Source organism: Protopterus annectens, chromosome 2.part2, assembly GCF_019279795.1.
Source record: "Protopterus annectens isolate FY-2018-M chromosome 2.part2, PAN1.0, whole genome shotgun sequence".
Lineage (NCBI taxonomy): Eukaryota > Metazoa > Chordata > Ceratodontiformes > Protopteridae > Protopterus > Protopterus annectens.
The window spans coordinates 391,207,134-391,234,188 of NC_056730.1; the positions used below are offsets into that span (position 1 = coordinate 391,207,134).

General features: G+C 36.7%; 1 protein-coding gene across 1 annotated transcript in view; it reads right to left on the reverse strand.

Moving 5' to 3' along the window:
- The window catches only part of LOC122795642, a 2,207,893-nt gene that overhangs the window by 235,579 nt on the left and 1,945,259 nt on the right, over positions 1–27,055 (reverse strand). The window contains exon 9 of the mRNA XM_044063913.1: positions 21,952–22,110. Coding sequence (XP_043919848.1) covers positions 21,952–22,110 — 159 coding nt within the window. The remainder of the gene's footprint in view (positions 1–21,951; positions 22,111–27,055) is intronic.

The following is a 27,055-nucleotide window of genomic DNA, read 5'->3' on the forward strand; positions in this document are numbered from 1 at the left end:
AATCAAAAGGTGCTTCAACAAAGTATTAGTTTAAGGGTGTGCACATACAACAAAGTATTAGTTTAAGGGTGTGCATACTTGCAACCAGCATATTGTACATTTTTTTTTTTTTTTTTATATTTTTCCCCTAAGAGATTTGTTTGTTTTTCAATTGAACTGTACAGGTTATAGGTCACATTAAAGGTGGCAAAAGTTTTGAAATGATTTATTGTGGTCTCATTCTTTTATATCACAAAAACCTGGCATTTTAACAGGGGTGTGTAAATGTTTTATATCCACTGTAGTAGGAATGAAAGCAGTAAAATGACGGAATAAACTTTTTGATTTTTTCTTATTGCTGGCTACAAGTTTTTTGTTTTCAAGCACTACCACAGGTGTTTGTTTGTTTATAAATTGATGACCTACTCTTGTGGCCCCACTCTTTTATTCTAGATAAGTAATACTTTATCATACAGATATTCTCAATGCTGTCAATGTGTGTTCCTACCTTGCAGTTTTCTGTATATTTTATAAGCTTAAATCTCTCAGATAGAAGCATCTCTGAAAATAACATGTTGAAACGTATAGGTCCAAGAATGGACTCCTGTGGGACCCCTTTGTGGCTGTTTTAAAGCTGGCATATACGATTTGCAATTCAACTCTCTGCTGTCTTTTCGTTATCTAGTTAAATATCCATTATGTTATACATAAGTTTACTCCTAGTCTTTCAAGGCATCTTATTACATAATCATGAGATAGACAGTCAAACGCTTTTGACACACCCAAGTATACAACTGCACCCATCCTCCATTGGTCCCTTAAGACTGATGTGTTTTCATAAAACTGGATTTTGTACATCAAGGTTAATTTTTCCCTTCATTAATCCACTCTGACTGTTATCTAAATTATTCCATAAATATTACTCATTATGAACAAATTTAATGTGCATCTTTCTACGTATTTACTGATAATGTATACAAGACTTATGGGTCTGTAACTGCATTTGCCAGCTTCATCTTCACCCTTAAGTATTGGTACAATATGTAAAAACTTCTGTCTTTGGGGAAAAAAGACAGTTTTCAATATACTACTAAACATTCCATTCAATGGACCTGTCAAGTTTTATAAATTCATTTGACAGCTCATAAGCCCCCATTGATCTTCTGTTCTTAATTGTTTCTTCTTCTTTTTTCAGCTTTTCCCGGTTAGGGGTCACCACAGAGAAACTCTGGTCTTCTAATGATTGGCAGTAGAATTTTTACGGGTGCCGAGGTGCCAGCTCGATGCCCAACCTTCAACGAAGGCACACTCATTCTACGCATGTCTTTCGAATGCCACTCGACCGCGGGGAGGACATGCAGACTCCACACAGAAGGCGCTCCAGCCGAGAATCAAATGGGAGAACCTCTTGCTGTGAGGCAACAACGTTACCGCTGCACCACTAGCGATACTTTAACATCATCTGAATCACAGGGCACACCTCTCAGTGTTACATTTAATGCTGGCTGTTCCATCAGTTTTCATATTACAATTATTTATTCCCAAAAAGTAAGTAATGAAGGTTTCTATCATTTTTTTTTTTTTTTACAAAATAACATCAATGTCATCTTTAAGAGGTCCTATGTTATTCCTTATTTTTAGTTTTCACATATTTAAAAAAAATGCTTCCTATTACCTGGTAGAGTTATTAGAAAATTCTCATAATTTCTTTTCTTCACCTTTAAGATGAAATTTAACCTTGTAGTAATACCGTTTAATCTTCTTTATTGATATTTAGCATTGTACCTTTTTAACATGGTATTTAAACATTTTTTTTATCCTTATGTTCATTAATTATGATGTCCACCATGGTTTCACATTATTCCCTGCCTTTGTTTGTAAAGTTCTTAGTTTGTTGAGTTCTGTATGACAGATATTTTAAACTTATCCCAACCACAGTCTTCTACTTCTAATGAGATCTATCCCAGTTTTCCTTAATGCACAATGAATTACCTTTGAATCTAGCAATTTGAAGGCTACACCACACAAACATGTGAGGGTTGTTTGTGTGAGTGTTATTTCGCATGATACTCTTTCATTCTCCAATGTTCCCATTGGGTGTAGACCTTTATTATTTCTTATTATTACATCTTTCTTGGTTAGTACAAAGTTAAGCATATTTGGAGTTCTTGTAGTAAAATTAAATTTTTGACTAATTATGCTCACTTAGCATGCCCAGAATATATGACTCTTTATAAGTACGAGATCTATTATTTTTTCCAATTAATCTTAGGATACCTGAAATCACCAATGATAATGGCTGGCTTTTTATCAATATAACTTTCTATTTTTTTAGGAATGACTTATGCTGTGATGCCTTCATTTTAAGACTTCCATACACTATAAGGATCCTATAATCATCCCCTGCTAGAACATTTTTTTTAAATGATGCTTTTGATAGCTGAATTAATTAATACCATAATTCCACCCCTTTTCTTTCTGGTCTTTTCAAACTGTATTTAGTGAGACCATCAAACAGTGAGTGTTCAGTGTCCCATGCCTCAGTTATTACTATGATTTTCAAGCCATATTGTTGTACACATAATTATTTTTTTACTAATGTTGCATGCATTAGTTTAAAAGCACTTTATCTTATTGTTTTGATTCTCAGTTCTCAACTCATCTCTTTTTCTATTTCTGTGTCCCTTAAAAATGTCCCAAACTAGTTTTGAACAGTTTCATTACACACTGATTTCTTTTGTTACTTAAGTGAAGTTAGTCAATGGAAAATATCTCATAGTCTAAAATAAACTCATCCCAGAATGTGCATACCTTAAAGTTCTTCATGAGACACTGACTTCTTAACCATATGTTGGTCAAGGAATAGTCTGTAAACTGTGGGAAAGGAGAAATCTCACAAAAAGTTAATCTAACTTTTTTCCTGCAGTGAGTTAATATTCTCATAATAGTATACTTCATGTGTTGTACGGCTCATAGGTTCATAGGTTAGTACTAGGCTAACTGCCCTTGCGAGCCATTGTAAGCCTAGCCAATTATCCCCTTGTGAGACTCAAACCCTGCACCTTGTGGTTGTAAGGCAAACACCTTAACCATTAGGCCACCCTCCCAACCATTCTACAAATCATTACCCCCTGTCATAATTAAAATATTTGTGTAGTGATTTTTATCCCTTATTATTATTCACATATCTAGCATTTGTTCCACTCTGACTCCTGGCAAACACAATAAATGATGGCTAACTATATAAATACATATATAAATCTGTGAATATCCTTCTACAGCCTTGTACCCACTAATAATAAAGAATTGGAAAAAAAAACTTAATTTGATTGTAATTTAACTTTGCTCATGTATATACTAATTTGTTTAAATGCCAATTTATTGTAATATTCTCACTCTGTATTTTTCCTACTGACTTATACGTTTGTAATTTTTAACTTTGTTAACTAAAATGTAGCTGTAAATTGGAGTTTTCTCCCCGGGACTCCACTGAAAACGGGCACCTAGTGGCCCAATGGACCATCTTGGCAAACAAACTGCAAATAAATAAAAAAATAAAAATGTATAATGCTAGAAAGGCATATTGCTATACAGGAAGTATTTACAGATAATAATAGTATCAGAGTGAGAAGAAAGAGCGAGGCAAAAAAGAAGCAAAGAAGAAATAAGTTCTGCATCATAAAGAAAGCAATTAAGAATGATGACAGTATTATATTTAAGAAGGAACACTGTAAATAAAACAAAAGGATGAAGAAAAGCGAAAGAGATAAAACAGAGGAATTTATCCATATTTTTGTTTATTTTTCTCCCTCCCTCCCCTCATTCATGAGCATTTAAAACAATAACTATAAATAATTTACCTTAAAGAACTAAAACACTGGGTTATATGTAAATAACAGAATTTCTGCAGTCACTTCTTCAGGGCATAACATGTTAGAACAGTTTAAACTGCTAATAAGTATGGTTTAATTTATTTACTTTCTCCTCAGATTTCCAACAATTTGCCTTTGCTTCTCTTTTTAATGAAGATACATTCTAGTCCATGTCCCCAATTTGATACAAAATTATATCCCTTTTCATTAAAAAATAGCATATTTTAAGGAGTCAAATGTTTTCTGATCCTCGGGGAGAAATATGATCATTCTAGCAGGAAACACTCAATGAGGTTTGATGCCAGCTTTTTTATCCTTAACTAGAGGTAAGCAAGTCTCTCTTTTCTTAATTATTTTGGAAGAACAGTCATTGTCAAATCAAATTAAGTCATCACCTATTTTGATAGGAGGGCTTGCCAAAGCAGTTTTAATATTAAATCTTTATCTTTACAGGATATAAATAAGATAATTACTGACCTTGGAGAAAAAGTCTTTCCTGTCTGAGGATACACCAGAGGCCTATGTACCCTTCTGATACCAAAAGATAAAGCCTCAGGTAAGTTAGGAACTTGAGGTACTATGAAGCTAGGAAAGCTTTCATGTTTTCTCCATTGTGTTTTTTGGAATCCCATACATTCTTATATCATTCACAAGGACATTGGAGCTATTTAGTATTCTGTTCTTGTCAAATAAGATCACATCATCAATATCAGATTTAATTTTCACTTTGTAAGTGACAGTTTTGTTATCCAGCACCTACCATGAAGGTAGAATAAGCTTCATGTTAGGTTGTGTAGTTGCCTTTCCTTATCTGAATGTAAGAGATACATAAACTCTTCTAAGTGATCACAAATACCAAGCAGGAATTGTGGAAACTTCATTATGAATCTAGGTTCTTAGGTTGACCAGCAACAATAACTACTACCCTTCTTCACTAGTTAACACATTCCTCTATTCTTTGAAGTCATATACCATATGATGTTACTTACACATCTTATAGTCCATTATCCCACTTTAGTCTATGTAGTCACTATATTCTTAATAAAGATGTTCCCTTCCACAGCACCTTATATCAACTCCTCCTGCACACCCATGGGTGTTTCCTTCTACCGTGTCACAAATTACACTCTGATAAGCTCCTACCAATCTACACAAGCATGATTTTGGGAAGGTGATATCATGCCACCCACTTCTCTTTTCTCATCTACGATAAACACATCCAGGTTTCTCAGTCTATCTTCATGACAGAAAACTTCAGACCCTTCATTATTTTATCAGTCACTCTCTTAAGGCTCTCCAGAGGTTCCACAAACATTTGCAGATACCTTAGTGGCAAAAGACAAAATGAACATATACAGAACTAAACAGCATATGAGGCCTCTGGCCTTTTCACAACCTTTCTACATCCAGTATGCTAACCCAATGTCATAGCACCTCACAGTAGTTGCTAATTTTTGCTGTAGAACAATATGCAGTAGTAAATTCATTTGTTGCCCTTTTTCAACAATTATTTCTTCCTGCAAGGTCTGAAAAACTACACCCAGTATTGAATAATTAGTGTCAGGAGTGCCATAAAATAAGTATCATTCAAATCTATGCACCACTTAATTTTACACTATCTGTAATCCAGCTCAGTGCTCTTAATGACATTGTTGCATTTTCTTTTCCACTATGATTCATGAATGAAATCATTATCACAACTAGGTCTGTATTCGATACTGTAAAGACTGTCTCTGTACAAGTCATTCCCAAGTCTTGTATTATGTCTCTCAAAGTGCATTATTTTATATTTTGATCTTAATGGCCTCCTAGATGCCCAATGTACAACCTTATCAAGCTCCTGCAGAATTTTCCTCACATTCAGAACCATGTGACTAAAGTTTAGAATCACTTGCAAATACGTTATTCTTGTCTTTCGTTCTTGTTCAATAATGTATGCAAATTCCAGTAGAGAACCTACGGCACTTCCCACTCACTATAACTCTCTGCTTGTTTGCTTTTACCTGACAGTCCACCCTGGATGTGAGACAACTGCAAGCAATACTTATAGCATAAAAAGTGATGCATAAGGATTGCACTTTAAACTGAGATTTTACTTTACCTTTGCTACAGGCCAGCATTTTATTTGACAAAATGTTGTACACAATGGAATGTTCCTTGGTGTGTTCATCAACAAGGTTCTAGTCACAGCAATCCAGAAACCCACTCTCTAATTCAGTACAGAGAACAATCAAATAAGAAATCAGGTAAGGGATTTAGACCCCTCTTCAACACGAATCAAAGGAGCAACAAGATGTTTCATGTAGGTGTTGATTCTCTAAACTATTCAATTGTTCTTCCTCAGTCACACATGACCTAAAAATGTAATCCATACAAAGATTATGGGTTCATGTGCATGACTATTCTTCTATAATTGGGGCTTCTATCATTTGCAGTGACAGCCAGCCACAAGCAATGGTTCAGCTAGGCAAAACTAATCAAATAAGTATTATGAGTGCATGCTACTCTAATGACTACAATCACACATCTTGCAGCCAAAATAAAACAAAAAAGATTGTGAACTAGTAAGCCAGATTCTCTCTTGCATCTTAAATCAGTCCTAAATATTGTCAAACGTGGTATTTATGATATGGCACAAGAGAAAAAAACACAATGTAATAACATCAATTTTGATTATTTTATGGTGACAATTCTCTTCAGTGCTAGCTCACTGATCTAGCCTCCAATGCAGGTACTACAAAATATGAGAATAATTTATTTATCCTTTGTTAACTAGGTTAGTCCATCTAAGCTTGTTCCCTCTTTTCAGGGGTCACCCCAAGCTGGTATTTATACTACATGGGGAAATTTGGTCAAGGCTTTGGGGAACTTCCCCTACTCATCAATGCTGAGATTGGGACCCATTTGGGAGGAGCACTTCCTTTTGCCATTCCGGGTGCAGAGGCAGACTGAAGAAACAAGGACGCAGACAGAGAGAGAAAGAGATGATGAAGTATTGAAAGAAATGAAGGAGAAAGCAAATATTGAGACCAGAGAAACAAAGGAAATGATATAAGAAAAATGTTAGATGTTATAAGATGTGGAAAGTTAAGACTTTGGGACAAAAATTCACGGACTTACAAAAGGGACATATTTAGAACTGAAATAAATTATTTTATAGTATCAGAAGGTTTAGTAATAGGAGAAGGGGAGGTAGTTGGAACAGGAATTTCTGATCTTGCAATCTGACTAGAAATAAAGGGAAAAAAAGGAATACATAAAAATAAGCAAAGGAATAAAAAGGATAAATGAGAAAGCATGGAATGAAGAAGGAATGAGTTATAGAAAGCTCATGAGAACATTTTATAAAAATCGGTCTGAATGGTAGATATGTAAGGAGAAATATTTAAAAAATGTTTTTTTTATAGTGGTGTATGATGTGAGAAAAACATAGTAAAGAACACATATGAATGCATTGGAAGATATAGAACATAATGATAGACAGTACTTAGACAAAGAAAAATATATTAAAGAAATCAAGAAAAATGCAAAAATTGTTATATAAGCAAATATATTTTTACAAGGAAAAAGAGAAGTATCAAATTACTTAAGCAGATTAGTATAGGAAGATGGTAGTGTAATGAGTGAAATAGAAAATATAAAAGGAAAAATAGGAAAAGATCATGAATAGTGTAGTACAGTATGTACAAGAATTTTTTAAAGAAAAAAGAAGGTAGTGAAAAAAAAACATGGAAAGTTAACAGAAAAAGAGAATAAAGAGTTGGAAAAGAAGATTTCTTTAAATGAGCTAAAGTATTAGGACAAGTAAATATTGATTCAGCTGCAGGACTAGACAGAGTATGGTATGAAATATATAAAAACTTAAGGAACTGGCAAAAAATATATATTTTTAAACATTCTAAATGAATAGTTAAAAGTTTTATGTATAAATAATTATGTAGTAGAATACTTACATTCATATGGAAGAAGGAAGATAGAAGACTATTACAAACTGGAGATTGATGGTACTGAATAATAATGATTAAAAGATTTTTATGAAAATAATACAAAATAGATTTGAAACTGAAACAGAAAATATTATGGAATATAGCATATATAGCATAAAGGAGAAGGGCTGTCAAGAAATATTAATGATAGCAAAATTGTGGATGATGGTATGAACAGAAAAGAAGAAGCGAAAATCATGACAGAAGACCTTAATAAAGCATTTGATACAATTGGACATGAAATCTTATGGGTAATAACGAAAGAATATAATATAAATGAGTAAGTTAGGAAATTATGTATATAGTAATAATAAAGTAAAATACTTGTAAATGTCTGGTTAAGCCAAGAGGTACATATGAAAAGTGGTGATAAGCCAAGGATGTCAAATGATTTGCATACTCATTGTATTACTTATGAATATAATAGTATGTGAAATAAATTATAAAATGAAGGAGGCAGGGTACATAACACCTGAAGGGTTAAGAATTCCTGTTCTGTTAACATAAGCAGATGACATTATAATAATTGCAAAAACACATTTTGGATAAAATGATTTGCACAAATGAGTGTCTACAGATGTTAGGGATGCCTTTAAATAGAGAGAGAAAAGTAATGGTTTAGGTAATTTAGTAAAGATCGGGGGTATATATTTTACAGTGAATGAAATGTCTGTATTAGGTATAAAATTTGGACATAAAGATATAAGTTGAACTCAATGGAAAAAAAAATAAAACACATTTGTCTTTTCTGAAGAATATATAAATTATCATTCAGAAAATACTTATTTGATAAATTCAATACTGATGGGAAAACAGCATACTTCGCAAGTGCATTTATGTTGCCAACAGTATTTGAAAGGAAATTATAGCAGATATTTTTTCATTTATAATGGGTACTAGATTAACCCAGTAAAAAAAAGTTTTGAATGTAAATGAAGAAGGAGGTTTAAGGTTAATTAATCCAGTGATATATGCCACTTCATTAAATTTATACAGCATGCTAAAGTGGACAAATTAAAAAAATGAGATATTAGTAGCAAAGCTGCATGAATTTAAGTATGATAAAGTTTTGGTTATGGTAAAAAGATAAAATAGAAAAATAGTGTATAGATAAGGAAATAAAATATTACCAAGAAAAATATTTTTGTGGAAAATAAAATCTGATCATATAGAAAAAGATAGAAAAGCTTGGTATAAGAATGTAATGATAAAACAATACTAGGTAAAACCATGAAAACATCTAACCATGGGATGAAAAAATTAAAGCTATAAAAATAAAAAGCAAATGCTCTAATCAGAAAGCAGAATGCCAGGATTTTTTGTGAAGAATGGTAACAGATAAATTGCCATTAAAAGGAATATGCCACATAAGAAGAAATGTGATAGTATATAGTTATACTGTCAAGAAAAAGAAACTACAGAACATGTGCTTTTGAAATGTAAAACAGTAAAAAAGTTATGTAGAAACTTATGTAAAGTAGATTTTTTGAAGATAAACAAGAAGTGGATAAAATAAACATGGATATGATTAAATATGGATACTATAAGAACAGAAGTAAAGAATATGTTAAACAATAGATACGTTTTTTTTTCATGTTACATGGAATGAAAAAAATTATGTTTAATGATGAATGGATTTTAGCAACAATATTAAGTAAAATCTGATGGAGATCACGGAAAAAGGAGCCAAGGTCTAACAGGAATAAAAATTTAGTACAACTGTGTAAACACATTTGTATATCTGTATCTATATACATATATATGTATATATCTATCTCTCTCTCTCTCTCTCTATATATATATATATATATATATATATACACACACACACACACACACATACACATTCACTTCAGAAGACTGAAAACCCACAATCTCGAATCGCAATACCAAAAGACTGAAAACACACAGGATACAAACACTGACTATAGACAAAACGAAGCATATTATTTCAGCAGGGGGCAAGCCCCCATACACCCCCCACACCCTCTGCTACTCAAATATATCAACTCCGAGATCACACTCAACAGAAAAAAATATCGAACATACCATTACATATTTCATGACTGCCTATTGTAACCTTAGTAAAGTTCCTTTCTAACTTGCTATTCACTTCTAACATGCTATACTACAACATAACTCATGCTAGTGTAATGAATTGCAATCTCGGCCACCTGCTCATACTTGGTGGAAAGTAATATGCTTTGTCTTGACTTTCTTTCTCTGTGTCCTTGTACTGGAATATTGTCAGTGTTTCTATCCTGTGTTTTCACTCTTTTGGGATTCAGGATGTTGAATTTTAAGGATTTTGAGTTTTCAGCATCTGGGGTGTTAGTCTTATGGGATTCGAGATTGTGGGTTTTCAATCTGAAGTGAATCCATACACACACACACACACACACACACACACACACACACACACATACACAGGTGTGTGTGTGTGTGTGTGTGTGTGTGTGTGTGTGTGTGTGTGTGTATGCATCTATATATATATATATATATATATATATATATATATATATATATATATATATATATATATATGGATTCACTTTATAATCTCGAAATACTAAAATAATGAATGTTAGTATCTCGAGACTATAAAGCTGAAAATTCAAAAAACCGACAACCCACAACAGCGAAATTCAAAATTGTGATCATACACATGCAGACACCACCACACAAACAAGCACAAATACACCTACCTAACTACACTACAACAAACAAAATAACATACACACAAACACAACATAACAAACAAACACACTTACCCTACCTATAAGCAGAGGGGGCAAGCCTCCCTGCACCCCATCCCCTGCTACTTATATATATACTAACTCCGGGGTCGCACTAAACATAAAAACACATAAAACCCACAACTACACACACTAACATCCCCACCCAGTACCCTTACAAACACACCACTTACCTGAATCCCCAGCTAAATCCACAAACTGCACTGCACATTACAAATACGCCAACACAACCGCAGATTTGACATTTCCGCATTCGATATTATGCAGTTTTACATAACTGCACTTTCAGCTTTATAGTCTTGAGATACTAAAATTTGGTATTTTAGTTGTTTGATATTATAAAGTGAATATATATATATATATATATATATATATATATATATATATATATATAGGTCCACTTTCTAATCTCGAAATTCTGAAATACTGAATTTCAGTATCTCGAGACTAGAATGTCGAAAGTGCAGTTTTTCAAAACTGCATTTTATCGAATCTTAGTTATTCAAATTTGAAGTAGTAGTTGTGTGGTATATGTTAAGTAGTGTGCTTTCCCTTTAATGGTTCATGGTTTCCGGGTTGTACTCATGTCGGCTGATGTGCATTTAATGGAGATTCAGGTAAGTATATATTTTGTTAGGGTTTTGGATGGGATTGTGGTTTTATTTAGTTTTTGGGTAAGTTTTAGGAGTTGGTTAATGTAGGTAGGTTTGTGTGTGTGTGTGTGTGTGTGTGTGTGTGTGTGTGTGTGCGCGCAAGTGTTGAAAGTGGTGATTTTGTACATTTGTAGTGTGTGTGTTATTCATGCTAATGCAACTTTTGAGTTGGTATATATAAGTAGCGGTGCTGTGGGGGGTGCAGGGGGCTTGCCCCCCTGCTTAAATGTAACGTAGTGTTATATAGGGGAAGTGTAAGGCAGTGTTATGCAGGAGAAGGTTTGGATGTTTTTTCCGGTATTTTGTGTGTGGGTGTTATGTGTCTTCGTTTTTGTGAGCTTTCGACATTCTAGTCTCAAGATAGTAAAATTCGATATTTCAGTATTACGAGATTAGAAAGTGGACCCATAGATATATATATATATATATATATATATATATATATATACACATGTATGTATATATATATATATATATATATGGGTTCACTTCAATTCACTGAACTTTCAATTCACGGACTTTCATTTCACTGACACCATTTCACTGAAATTCATTTCACTGAAACTTCATTTCACTGAAAGTTCATTTCACTGACAATTATTATTACAAAGTAAATGGAATATGCCCCCTTCCCCACTGTAGTGCGACCTGGAGTTAGACTATATAGTTAGGGGTGTGGGGCAGAGCCCCCACATCGGGGGGCAGCCCCCACTTACTTTTCTTTTACTAAGCAATATTCGATCAAACCGTAAGAATATCACATGAAATCAAGTGGGACTGCGCCCACACCCCCAATGTGGGGCTCTGCCCCCACACCCCCTAACTATATATTCTAACTCCAGGGTCGCACTACAGTGGGGAAGGGGGCATATTCCATTTTATTGCTAATAATACTTGTCAGTGAAATGAACTTTCAGTGAAATGAAGTTTCAGTGAAATGAATTTCAGTGAAATGGTGTCAGTGAAATGAAAGTCAGTGAATTGAAAGTTCAGTGAACTGAAGTGAACCCATATATATATATATATATATATATATATATATATATATATATATATATATATATATATATATATATACATATATGTGTGTGTGTGTGTATGTATGTGTATTTAAATATATATATATATATATATATATATATATATATATATATATATATATATAAATACACACACACATATATATATATATATATATATATATATATATATATATATATATATATATATAAAATAGTACCCTTGTAAACATTTGTAAATTTGTAAATATTTTGTAAATAACAGATATTTTTATATATAAAGGACTCCTATTCTTCTTAATGGGCACCATGGGATCTTTTACATCCATCTGAGCTACCACCAACTCGAGCAGATGGGGTCTCAGTTTAACGACTCATATGAAAGACAGCACACTCAGGAATGCAGCAACCCCTTTTTGCTGTACTACAGTGTCAGCAATTGATCTACTTGTTATAAGAATAGAACCCAAAGCCTTCTACACCAAATGCAAGCGTGATACCTGCTGCACCACTAACACTGACCACTGTTTCAAGCTGCAAATTACTCCAATGTGTTCAGTGATTCTTTTGGGCATTTATAAAGAAGAAAGCGAGAGATAACAGTGTCCCAGAGGGCTATACTTGGACTATCAGTACCAGATGGAACTACATTCCAGTCCAGGAGGCCCAAACCATGAACCTGTCATTGGTTTATACATCCCTTCTTACCCTCCTTGTCTCTTATGTAGATCTTAAATATGGGAAGCAAAAAGTCCAAGTCCCTGTTCTGGAAAGTCTGCATTTCTACTATAGCTGCAACATCAGTACCTCTTTCTACCTGAAGAGCATGGAATGATTTACTTAGTTACCAAATTACCTTGACTTGCACAACATCACTTTTCAGCCATCATGTTATTTACTTATTTTATTTAATCTTGCTTTTTAGGTAATCGAGTGTTTGTCTTAACTTTTTCCACCATGACCCAAACCCTACAAAGGCAGAATAAAAGTAATAGCAATGCAGGCATACAACACATAAATTTAATGGAAGGGCATAGTTGTTGCATTTTTACAGAGTATTATAAATGTGCACAATTTAAAATTCACCACTGATTTTAAAAAATAAACCTATGGTCAAGTGGAGTTTTCAAACATGGTAACCATGTTCCCTTTTCTCACTACCCATTAAGCATTTGAATTATTCATACATTTGTTTATGTGGTACCTATTTCTGCTCTGCCCTCTAATCATACCTCTCAACTGTCCAGACATTTTCAGAATGTCCAGATTTTTGCCTCATACTTTTGGTCTATTTCTTATGAAATTTTCATTTTCTAGCAAATCATTGAAGATTTAAGTAGGGAAATAATGACAGATATTTGAGCTTCAGACTTCATTCCCTTTAGAAAATTCATGCTAATACAAAACCTATTATTCTATCTACTTTCTAAGTTTGGAAGAGCAATATTTAAAAATTGTCCCTCTTTTTGGGCCTTTGTCCCCCCATTATTTATGACTTTGTCTAGATTTCTTGCTGTAAGAGGTTGAGAGGTATGCCTCTAATTAAGACAATTCTTGTTTTACTAATGTTTCTCTTTATCAGACCTGCTTCAGATGCTCACTGGCTTTCTTTAATGACAGAATACTGCAGTCACCCTAATGCATTACATTATGGGCCTGTGACACTTGCTTTTACAGTAGCATTCCAAATCTAGTCACTTTCTCTGTGGTCAGCTGGCATGTCACTAACATATACACAGTGAACTAATGCACACATTGCACAACACGGTTCCTTATTGTAGCATTTTTCTGATATTTCAGAAACCTGTCACAATCATCATATTAATATACCTGCTGAAGTACTGATGTAGTACACATGCATCAATGGCAGCTTTCCAAATGCGTGCAGATGTTACTGTTGGCAAAACAGCTTTATATATACATATATGTATACATATTATTGGAAGGACCTACACACGTGCATGTCGACCAAAAAGACACAATCTTGAGAAACAGGAGTGCCCACAAATGAAAGGATGCAGCACTTGGGCCACCTGTTAGCCCAAGAATGGCATATAACACAAAGTATGAGATGGTGTAGTTGGGGAAGTACTTGTAAAGGAGCTGATGACAGTACATGACAACAAGGGTACTTGGAAATGAATGGAATCACAACACAGGAAACATATTATCAGGAGGCAAGAGCTATCACTGGACAAAAAGCAACACTTAAGCTTCAAGAAGTTTAAATTTACAAACCTTAATTTCCTACACAAAAAGTCACACACATGCTTTTGCCTTACCAAACTAAAATATAAGTTACAAGGGCTTACCAAATTAAAAGTCACTAAGTTATGATTGTCTCAAAGATGAAGAGCTGAGCACCATTTCAACAAAAGAATAAACCTACAGATGGCAAAGTCCCCACATTCCCTTTAGAAACTTCACGGCTGCACAAAGCATTTAAGGAAGTGTTATGTTTGACAAAATAGAGTTTGTACAGCTGTTTAATACAGTCAGCAGCAGTTTAATGACCTAATAATGCATAAGGCTTGTACTGTCAGGCTCTGGATTGCATTGCATAAGTGGAAATTCCTTAAGATTCCAAGAGCAGGAGAAGTTATTTCTTACACTTATATCACTGAACTGCACATCTGAAATGCTTATAATTGTACTATACAGTTGATCTACTACATTTTGCACTGTTATAAAGCTTTTTTTATTTGTTTCACTGCATTTATGCACTGTTTTATACTGTTTTAACATTACTTAACTGTAAACTGCTTTTTCATACTGAGAGTTGTATTTTCTGTTTGTGAGTGCTCTATCCGAGCTTTTCTGTGCATTTCTGTCTGTTTACAGTTAAAAGCATTCTCGAGTCTGCTCCTTGATCTGTTTAAAATGTTCATTTAGTGGCTACAGCTAGGAACTGTAATAGTGTGCATTACTATAATTGCATTTTTATTTAAATTACTAAATTGCAAACTGCTTTTTCATACTGAGGCTTGTATTTCTCTTTGTGGGTGTTCTTTCTATGCTTTTAAAGTGAGGTTTCTGTGTTCTGCTCAGGTGGCATAATCGTGATAGGGGCCTGTTGTCTAGGCTGGTAGTTTGTTTGAGTTTCCTGTGCTTCTGGCAGCCATTTTCTGCTGATTGTCTTCATTATTATTGAGAGTAACAAGGCCTCCTGACCTTCTGTAGTACGAGTGATTGGGTAACAGCAGGGGCTGAGTAGTAATCTGATCTTCCAACTCTTCCATTCTTACTGCTATATAAACCCTGTGTCTTATAAAGGTTCTTCTTGTATTGTCAGGCTCTGGATTACATTGCATAAGTGGAAATTCCTTAAGATTCCAAGAGCAGGATAAGTTACTTCTTACACTTATTTCACTGAACTGCACTTCCGAAATGCTTATAATTGTGCTATACAGTTGATCTACTACATTTTGAGCTGTTATAAAGCTTTTTTAATTTGTTTCACTGCATTTATGAAATGTTTTATACTGTTTTAACATTACTTAACTGTAAACTGCGTTTTCATACTGAGAGTTGTATTTTCTGTTTGTGAGTGCTCCATCCGAGCTTTTCTGTGCATTTTTGTCTGTTTACAGTTAAAAGCATTCTCGAGTCTGCTCCTTGATCTGTTTAAAACTTTCATTTAGTGGCTACAGCTAGGAACTGTAATTTTTCCCACCCACCCTCCCTAGTGTTGTGTGTTCTTATACTTAGTGGCTTTGCAGTTGCTCGTCCATACTGTATATTTGATCTGTGACACTCCTCCCAGTCTAGTGTCATTAGTTCACTCAATCTAATAGAGAACATTTGTGAAGGCCAACCCACTCAGATTCTTAACGTTGAATTAACTTCTGTTCTAGCTTTCTCCATTTCCACTTTACTGGAAAAAAAGTATTCTAGGCTTGCTTCCCCCCTTTCCTGTTGCAGGTCCGATACGGATTTGCTGTGTTCAGGACTGTTTGTCAGCTCCTAAGCCCCCCCTCCACTTAACTGGGGTTAAACTATTCCTGGCGCCATAAAGTCTGTTCTTCAAAATTTCCCTTGCAACTAGCCAGCTTTTTAGTTTTAGCACTCATCTGTTTCTTTGATTTCATCACTTGTTCAGAACTCATTGTAAGCACTAAATAAGTTACAAATTACTACAGCACACAACTTTCCCCACTTGTCTAGAGGAAAACAGTTTTTAGTACTTAATAAATAAGCACCTATTCAGGCATGTCTAAAGGTCAGCTCCCTGTGTTTTCTCCAGTCTACCTGATGAATCTGGGCATCTTGGGAAAGTGCAGCAATTGCCTCATGTACAAAGTCAACCCTCTCCTCCTACCACCCAACACTACAACCTGTGAGATATGCACTTATATAGCCAAACTGGAAGCAAAGCTCTCTTCACCAAAGACTGGCCTAGACAGTCAAGAGGAGAAGGTAAACACTTGCACCGCACCACACTCATCACATAGTCCTTCAAAACCTACACCACCAAAACACACACACAGAAGCACAAAACACATACCTACATTCGCAGAGGCTCTCAGTACAAATCTGCCCAAACAACAGAGACCTCCACCCTGCAACACAACCCAAATGACACATAGCCCACATACTCAGTGTGCCACTCAACTACAGCCATAAGGCATAATGTACCCAACACTCTAATCATAGGTGACTCTATAGTCAGGCCCGCTGATGTTCCACTCACCAGGCTAAACAAGGAAAAAGTTTACTGTCAGCTGCCTGTCAGGTGCCAGGATCCGCCACATAATGCATGCACTCAGGTCACTCCACAACAAGTACAAATATGACTCTATCATTGTCCATGTTGGTGTGAATGACCTGAGACGTACCTTCCTAGACTACATGAAAAGAGACATGGAGGAGCTCTCTGATCTTGTAGCCCAGGACTGTATGACCCTAGCCCTGAGTTGCATCCTGCCATCACAAAGAATGACACCACAGTACAAGGACAAAATGATTGAATTTAACAATTGGCTAAGCTTCTGGTGTCATTCTAAGGGAATCCAGTATCTGTCTGCCTGGGATGACATGATCGACAGACCACGCAGCTTTGCCAGAGATGGCCTGCACCTGTCGCCCCTGGGATTCCAGATACTGGCAAAGGTTCTTGCCACCCCTATAGTGCCTTTTTTAGGCAAGGTTCAAATGACAAATTCACCACTGTAACAGGTACAAGCAAGCAAAATCTGAGGGTAATGCTACTCAATGCTAGAAGTCTAAACCTCAAAATGCACTCACTCGAGGCACTCCTTAAAATGGAGTACATTGACATCTGTGCAATGAAAGAGACCTGGTTCAAAGCTCCAGAGAGCACCCCTGCAATACCAGGCTATAATTCATACCACACCTTTCGGCCAGCAAACTCGGACCGAAACACTAAAGGTGGAGGTGTGTTCATATTCATTAAGGATATCCACACCTCCAAGCTAATTGCTCAGCATAATGCATCCAAGATTATCCAAGTTCAACTAACTCTGGGCAAAACCGCAATCCAGATTGTAGCTTGCTACAGACCCCCCCACCATGCCCTAGGATTCCCACTCCTCTTTTCTTGATACACTGGAAAATATTAAGGTACAACCCAACACTCTAATAATGGATGATTTCAACTACCCTACCGTTAACTGGGAAAACTACTCATGTATCAACTCAAAAGCTCAACGTTTTCTGGAAATCATCAATTCCAACGCCTTGGATCAACTTATCCAAACCCCCACCAGGGGCAGCAATATCCTAGACCTGGTCATCACCAACACGGGTGACCGGTGTTCCACACCAGAGGTCAGCTCCTCATTGGTCAGATCTGACCACAAGCTAATCACCCTAGACATCCACATCCTGCTCCCCCGCCCAATTAGGAAAACTGTAAAAAATTTCTCCAAAGCCAACTTCACGCTTCTTAAGACAGAAGTGGCAAACTTCACGACACCCATGCAGATGGACAATAGAGGTACGACTGCTGAATCCTACACAAATGCACTTTATAAGCACTTACACGAGTGCATGGATCGTGCTATCCCTAAAAGAACCAAGATGCTATCCTCCAAAAAAAGGAAGCCAATGTGGTGGTCTTCTGCCATAAACAAACTCTACAACAGAAGAAAGAAACTGTTGCAAAAAAGAGTAAAATCCCACGATCGGAGGAACTCCCTGGTCAGCCTCAGTAAGAAGCTGAGATCCATCATAAAATCCTCCAAAGCTAGTTATGAAAACAAAATTGCCACTGATTCTAAAGACAACCACAAAGCATTGTATAGCTATGTCAAAAATCTCAATGGCAACAATCAGATCTGTTCTGAGTTACAGCACAATGACACTAAATATACTACTCATGTACCAACTCTTTTGCTCAACGTTTTCTGGAAATCATCAATTCCAATGCCTTGGATCAACTTATCCACACCCCCACCAGGGGCAGCAATATCCTAGACCTGGTCATCACCAACATGGGTGACCGGTGTTCCACACCAGAGGTCAGCTCCTCGTTGGTCAGATCCGACCACAAGTTAATCACCCTAGACATCCACATCCCGCTCCCACCCCCCATTAAGCCAACTTCATGCTTTTTAAGACAGAAGTGGCAAACTTCACGACACCCATGCAGATGGACAATAGAGGTACGACTGCTGAATCCTACACAAATGCACTTTATAAGCACTTACACGAGCGCATGGATCGTGCTATCCCTAACAGAACCAAGATGCTATCCTCCAAAAAAAGGAAGCCAATGTGGTGGTCTTCTGCCATAAACAAACTCTACAACAGAAGAAAGAAACTGTTGCAAAAAAAGAGTAAAATCCCACAATCGGAGGAACTCCCTGGTCAGCCTCAGTAAGAATCTGAGATCCATCATAAAATCCTCCAAAGCTAGTTATGAAAACAAAATTGCCACTGATTCTAAAGACAACCACAAAGCATTCTATAGCTATGTCAAAAATCTCAATGGCAAAACTCAGATCTGCTGAGTTACAGCACAATGACACTAAATATATTGGACCAACTGATATTGCCAACATCCTGGCAGATAGGTTCAGTGCTAACTTTACCCCCCTCTCACCCCCTAAAGGGCCCATCTTTATACCGGAAGAATGCAAAGTTCCTGTAATCATGGCTGCACAGGTTAAAACCTCACTCTCCAAAGCCAAGAACACAGCATCCATGGGACCTGGCAATATCCCAGGCTGCCTTTTACATGAACTACAGAATGAACTGGCACCCCACCTAAGTACCATGTTCAATCATAGCCTCACCTCAGGCTTTGTGCCCATTGAATGGCGCACTGTGACAGTTATCCCACTCCACAAAGGGGGGGCCACAACAGACCCCAAGAACTACCGCCCCATTAGCCTGATGAGCCTCGTCTGCAAGGCCATGGAACATATCATTATGGAACTCATAAACAAAAACATTGGAGATCTCCAAACTCTGGACCTCACACAGTTTGGATTTGTAAAAGGCAGATCATGTCTCCTAAACCTCATAGACTTCTTTGAAGTAGTCACCAAAGCCATAGATGAGGGTGAGGTGGTTCACACAGCATATCTAGATCTTGCCAAGGCATTCAACACCATCCCCCCACTCTGGAATTATAGATAAACTCACTAAACTAGGTTTAAATCCCTATGTCACAAGATGGGTTGCCAACTGGCTTACTGACAGAACCCACACTGTGAAAGTAGCAGACTCCAAATCAGACTTCAGACAAGTGGAGTACCACAGGGTTCAGTCCTGGGTCCTCTCCTGTTTGGTATCTACTTCTCTGATGTACAGGCTAACACAGAAGGTCTTTGGCTAACTAAATTTGCAGATGACTGCAAATTAGGAGCCATAATCAAAACTCCTAACGATGTGGACATCCTACAAAAGGGCCTCACTGAGACAGATGCCTGGTGTCAAAGACATGGTCTCAAGCTCAATGCCAAAAAGTGCATTGTCATCCCCTTTGGTAAAAACTCTGTACCCATGAACTACCACATAGGCGGTACTCTACTTAACACTGAAAGTGTGATAAGAGACCTTGGGACACAGGTGGACAGTAGTCTCTCCTTTGATAATCACATCGCCACAGTGGTCAGAAAATCCTTTTATGTGGCACACCTCATCACAAAAGGTTTCTCATACAGAAAAAAAGAGGTCATTGTTCCCCTCTATTCATCACTCATTAGACCCAATATAGAGTACAACGCCCCTTTTGGTATGTACCTCACAAGACATCTATAACAACTGGAAAGGCCACAAAAATACCTCACAAAGAGGATTACTGGCCTCAAAGAGATGTTTTATGCAGACCGTCTCAAAAAACTCCAGCTTTACTCCGTCGCATATCGCCTACTCCGAGGCGATCTCTGCCTAACATACAAAGCTATGTCAAACACAGAGCTGTTGGACATGCTCCACTTAAAGAAATCCCAATCCCTCCGAGCTACACACTCTAGGGACCTAAACCTTGTCACCACAATAAACAGAACATGCTGGAGGGATAGATTCCTGTCCCAGAGACTTCCCATACTCTGGAACAGACTATCTATCTATGTCAAACAGAGCTCCTCATTAGCACTCTTCAAGAAAAATCTTGATGACTGGATGGGTAATAGGAAATTCATCCTGGGGATCACTTCTGTGGTTCTGCTTGACAGGGGCATAGGAAAATAATTTTCTTGGGTGATGAAAGCCAGGGTACGTTTTTGGCTAGTCTTGTATAGGCTCTAGGGCCAATAGCCTAGTACCTACCTATGAACCTATAATTCACATTCCTTTTGTTTGATGGTGCAGAACAGTGCTGTTGTGTGATGTAGTTTAGCCAGTACCCTCAAACTTGTTTTAACAACTTTACCAGCTTAGTGTCACAATCACGCTTGTGTTAGACCATGGATCTTCCAAGAGTCAGTCATTCATTTTTAGGATGCCTAGGATATAATACTGACTTTCTTTAAACATACTTTTTCCTTTGTATATTTTCAGCTGTATTTACCAGAAGTTAGTGTGCCAAGTACATGCTTTGACCAAACTTAAGCGGCAAAACAGGTATACAACACAAGTGCATACACATTCTTTCTGCTTCTTTTCAGTACCTATAGAGCAGTACAGAATGCTTAGGTGTAAATTATGAACATATGGTGCCTCTGTTCTAAACTTTAGGACTGTTGATAAAACATTATGTATAAGGTAGAGCAACAAAAATAAATCACAACATACTTGGAGATAATGAATAAAATATAAGATTTCACTCATTTTATGATTCAAAACATTTTCGCAGCAGGTAAATACTAATGTAGAATTTAGAGAGAAAACTTGTGATAGTCATAAATCTGTGTAAGAAACATTTTGCCAAAAGAAGTAAATGCTTTGAATCCGGAAAAGAAGCAGAGCAACCCAAAGTACAGACGCAGCCAAAATGTATCTAAATCAACAGAATTTAGTGTAGCAAGGCATGTGTGTTAACACATCTGCTGTCTGCCAGTACTCTGACTATAGGCAGTTTTCCAGTTTATCGCATATTTTCAGTGGCTGTCCTTATGTTACTTAGGGGGAGACCAACAGCACCTTGCAGCATTCTACTACTGAGTTTTCCTTAGGAAGACCTGCAAATGGAAAACAATTATATAAAAACAGAAAGGCTTTCACCAGGTGCTAACAGCATACGCTCAGTAAACTGGCAAAAACCCAAGGTTGTTCCCCACCTGCTGAATTGCCATTAGCCTGGAGTAATTAGCTGCTTTAACCAGGGCTTCTGTAGCTCTTTTTGCCCGTTGCTGTGGGGCACCCTTGGGAAATGCTGGTAATGCAGAAAGCACGTCTTCCACTGTGAATTCCTGGCTGACTGTATGTTCCAGTTTTTCCTGCAAAACATTTGCACACATAAGCAGTGAGAACCAGTACAGCATTTTAATTAATGCCTGTTCTTTAGAATCCCATGACATTTTGAACAAAACACAGGTGGGAACAAATGAAACACACACTTTAAGAAGTAAATAATTCACTGGCTTGCTTGGATGGAAATTATAAATGAAGCTTTTACCAGCTGAGGTCCTCACATTAGCAGAATGTACTGCCAGTAATACAAACAGTTTATTCTATTCATTTCAAACTTCACCATTTCAAAATATATAATACAAGAAAAAGGCTTCAACATTTAAGACAAATGGAAGTGCAAAGCTGCTTTAAAACAAGAGCAAATGCACATTTGTTGTGAAATATACTCAGTGGGTTAAAGGTTAAAAGCCTTTCTGTAGTTATGTGGTAATAATACTAATACACATGGTTTATAAAACTGTGAATTATTAGATGCTAACACATAAATACCATAAATCTCCTGACAAAATGAAATGAAGTACAATCCCATTGACTCTCATGATGTATACCAAGACAAACAAAATAAAATCAATGATTTACTAACTCACAGTAAGGATAATGAACATGTTTAGTGGGCAATACCTTGTATAATTCAACACAATACTCTGACAATGCATGCAGTCAATTCACTATAATTAGTTCATTAACCATACCGACAACATAATAAACAGATTCACAAGGCTACTTCAATAAAATAGTGCCATAAGCATCTAAGTTGTTTACACACAATGTGTTGCAGGTCTGCTGTTGGTTTAGTTGTGTATTTCTGTTACTGATTGTGCTCAACAAAGTTATGAGGTCATGCAAATTGCCTGGTAGTGATTCTACCGATACCTAACAGTTCACAGTTTTACCCACTTGTAAATAGGTTGATGTGATATATAAACAATTGTATAATATGTGCAAGTTGTGAATCAAATCAGAACAAAAATGCTTTTGACATAAAAACTAAATTTGGGCTACACTATCCCCTAGAAGAGAGCAAGTTGCAAATTGTTAGAAGCAGTAAGAGACTATGGTGTCTTTACAACAAGGGAAGGTCACTTCTCCAAATGCATTTCATGTGAAAAAAACAAGCTGCACTTCAGTCTTAAAAATAATCTGCTCCAGGTTATACAGATGGAGGAGTAATCCTGGTTGATTGTTTCATGACTTATGTTTTGTCAGACATCTTTAGGTCAGTATATCACACTGCTTTCCAGGCTCATCTACAATTTTGCCCTCTTGCCCTGTCCAGATGTGATGCAATACAATCATTACAGATGTTTGCTCCTTGTCTGTCTCTGCTAGGGGGTACTTCCCACTATTTTACTGGCCTAAACCCAATCTAATGATAGAGAGAATCCAGTACTTTGCTGTGTAACAAATAGTATAAACTGTTTTAGTTCAAAGTAACTGGACATAGGTGATTTACGGTCATGCAGTAAAAATGCTGGCTGTGCTTCAGAAACTCTACCTCCTAAGGCACACACTGCAAGATACTTTGGGACTTTGTCTTAAATCACTTAATCCAAAGATAGACTTATTAATAAAATATGAAAAACTATGGTACTTTTGTGATGTTTCCGGGAAATTAACATAGACTTTCGCAGATAAGGGTGTGACCCATCCAAAGCACTGCAGTTACTCTCTAAGCTGCAGCCCAGTTTCTACCATTATCACATCCTTTCCTTAAGCATCTCTGTAGCACTTTGATGCTTTATAATGTCAGTGCTTTATTTAATACACTCCAAGTCTCTGCCAACCATTTCCACTTGTCCCCCCCCTCCCCACGGCCTATCTTCTCTTTCTCTTCTCTTTTTTGAAGTACATAACTTTCAGATATTCTACTCATACCGGCTGTGCAGCAGTTAACATTGCTGCCTCACAGCATGTAGTTTATTAGTTTGAGTCCTTCTAAATGGGATGCCATATATGTAACATCCACATGACCATCATGTGTCAATATGGGCTGTCACTACAGCCTTCAGTATCCTTCCACATCCTGCATACTTCCTGAATGGCGACCTACCAATTCTTTACATTGTGTGTGTGTGTGTGTGTGTGTGTGTGTGTGTGTGTGTGTGTGTGTGTGTGTGTGTGCGCATGGGCATGCGTTTTGACCCCTTCTGGACTGCTTCCCTGCCTTAAACCTATTCCTTGCTGTGATAGGCTCCAGTTATTCTATGATCCTGCACAGGATAAATCAGGTACTGGAACATGAATGAATGGAGGAAGGGATGAATGAATGAATGAATACCTGATCTCCATTTCTCTCACCACTTTTTTAACTCTATATTTCATGTTTTATACCAGTCTTATTCTCCGTTGTCTGTATGGCTTCCTGAACTCTTTTACGACACTCTCAATACATGGCCTTACTAATAATTGGCACAATGATATGACCTTAGCACCTCAAGAAATTTTCTCTTGTGCTATGCACTCCAACATTTTGTTGGCCTTTCATACTTCAAAGCATGACACAGTTTAGAAGTCATTATTACCACCACATCATTTTACTACTGTATAATCTTTTAGTGGAGTCATCTCTCATCTGCTTAGGCAGAGGAATGATGATATAGGTCACAGGAAAACCAACTGATGTTCATTTTATTCTTTGACCAATATCCCATTTGGTATGAAGAGAGTTGTTAGTTATTTGTAACTTAAAAAAGGCTGAGCTTTTCAAAACAAAACTGTGAAAAAATACCTGTAGTGGGTGCTGGACAGCCTAGCAAAAACTGCCTGAGTGATGAGTTGTGGTTCAATTGGGAGAGATCTCTCCTGCTTTCTCCCTGTCTCTCTATATCACACACATAGACACACAGACACACACAGACACACACACACACACACACACACACACACACACACACACACACACACACACACACAAACACACACAATTACTCTATCTAATGAAATAAAGGGATGAAAGAAGTGAAAAAAGGTGAAGCTACAGGTACTTAAAAATAGTACAATAAACTCTCAGCTAACCGACACCCATGGGGATTGGTAGATGACAAATAACTGTAGTTTCTGTTTGCTTGAGAGTTACTATTAAAAACAGGCCTTACTAATACTGGACCCTATACTGTTTGTTTGGTTTGATTTGTTCTTAGGTTGGGGAGAGAGGGAATTTAAAACTTTAAAAATGTAAGGTTTGTTTCTTAGGGGGGAGAACAGAAAGGGCAACACATGAAAACTGTACTGTATTTTTTCGATTTTTTTTTTCTTTGCCGGTTGCTTGAGCGTGCCAATTAGTTGAGTTCTGGTTAACTGAGAGTTTACTGTACCATAACTACTGAGGCAAAGGGGATGTCTGACCGAGGCACAAACTGCCAGGGGGAGTGATCTGCAGTGCTAAAGTGATTTGCTACCAATCTGGCATGAGCACAGTACCAAGATTTATTTAATTAGTTGCAAATGATTTTAGAACCTTAACTGTAGATAGTTTATATACACTCTTTGTTACAACTCAGAACTTTGGAAGACTTTTTATCCTCATGTTTGAGTTGAAGGTGGGTCAGTCAGGACACTACCCAGGGCCCCAAATGACCTAACTTGGGGTCGGTTTAAAAATGCTGTAGATTCATTAAAGAGATAAACAAAATGAAGATGGATACAGTAGATCATACAAAAGAAATCTTAAATAGCAAAGATGAAATTGTGAAAAATAAAAACAAAAAGGAGCAAGGAAAAAGCAACACTGAGGGAGCATCATGTTGAAATGACTGAATTAAAAGAAGTAAGGAAGAAATGTGTAAAACATGCATGAGGTGGAAGTTATCTGAGAAGGCAGAATGAATAACACACCTCCAAGAAAGAAACAGGTCTCAATACAAAATTTCTGAAAAAGGAATTAAGGAAGAAAAAAATTAAATAGCTATGTAACTTAACAGCTAACACAGAGTGCATCATGGACAGAAATGAATTTGTCTGTACAAGGCAAGTACAGTGCTGTTTTCTAACTTCTGATACAGAAAAATGGTGACAGAAGACAAAAGATTACAATAGTCAACTACCCTCCAAAGGTTGTACAAGACCATACCCTGGATTTATGCAGAGAAAAAAAGGACATACCAGAGTAATGGCTACATTAAAAACAAGGTTGATAGTACAGGCCCCATTTTTTTGAAGTTATCTGTGGAGCTTGAAGGACAAATCGGCAATATGACAGAGCCTGACTTTGCCCAAAGTGAAGGATGCAGATCCAGAAATAAATGTAGAATCAGAAATTCACTCAAAGGCATAGATGTTTGTAAAGCACTGTACTGAGAGCGAGAGATGGCAACAGTTGATGTAACACACTGATCTAGTGTATAAAAATGGGAAAAAGGGGAGGGAGCAGACGATGATGATGTTTGTAAAGCTTCCTTTATATTTTCTGAACTCTCAGTTCACTAAAGCTTCATCCCAAAGAAACAAACTGGTCAAAGCTTAAGTTTGAAAAATAGTATACCTGCATTTAACTGTAGCATTTGCCAGCAAGTAGCAGTTGATTGAATTTTCAATGTCATGGCAGTGTGCTTTCAGTGGTTTTCCCCTTTGAACAACTGTGGTATAAATGTTTAGTTGGTATTTACAAGTTAGGGGAATGTAGAAGGCCAATCCTACCCCATGAGGAATCTTGGAGGCTTGACTTTGTACAAAAACATTTTGTGCACATGTGTTTTTTTTAAAGGTTTTTGGGTTTACATTTTTTCAGTTTTTGGAAACTCAGCATTTTATAACTCAGGAGAACATTGGGAAACCTGCAGAAATCTAAATATACATTTTGTTGCAGGGAGGGTAAGTCATTTTGCAACTCCAGTGTAGAAATTTTAACCCCCAGACTATCCTTACTTATATATATATAAATTCCATGGTTGCATAACCATGGAGAAAAGAAAAAGTCCTGACACACTGAAAAATTTCTGACACTCATACAGAATCACAATGGCAGTTGTAATG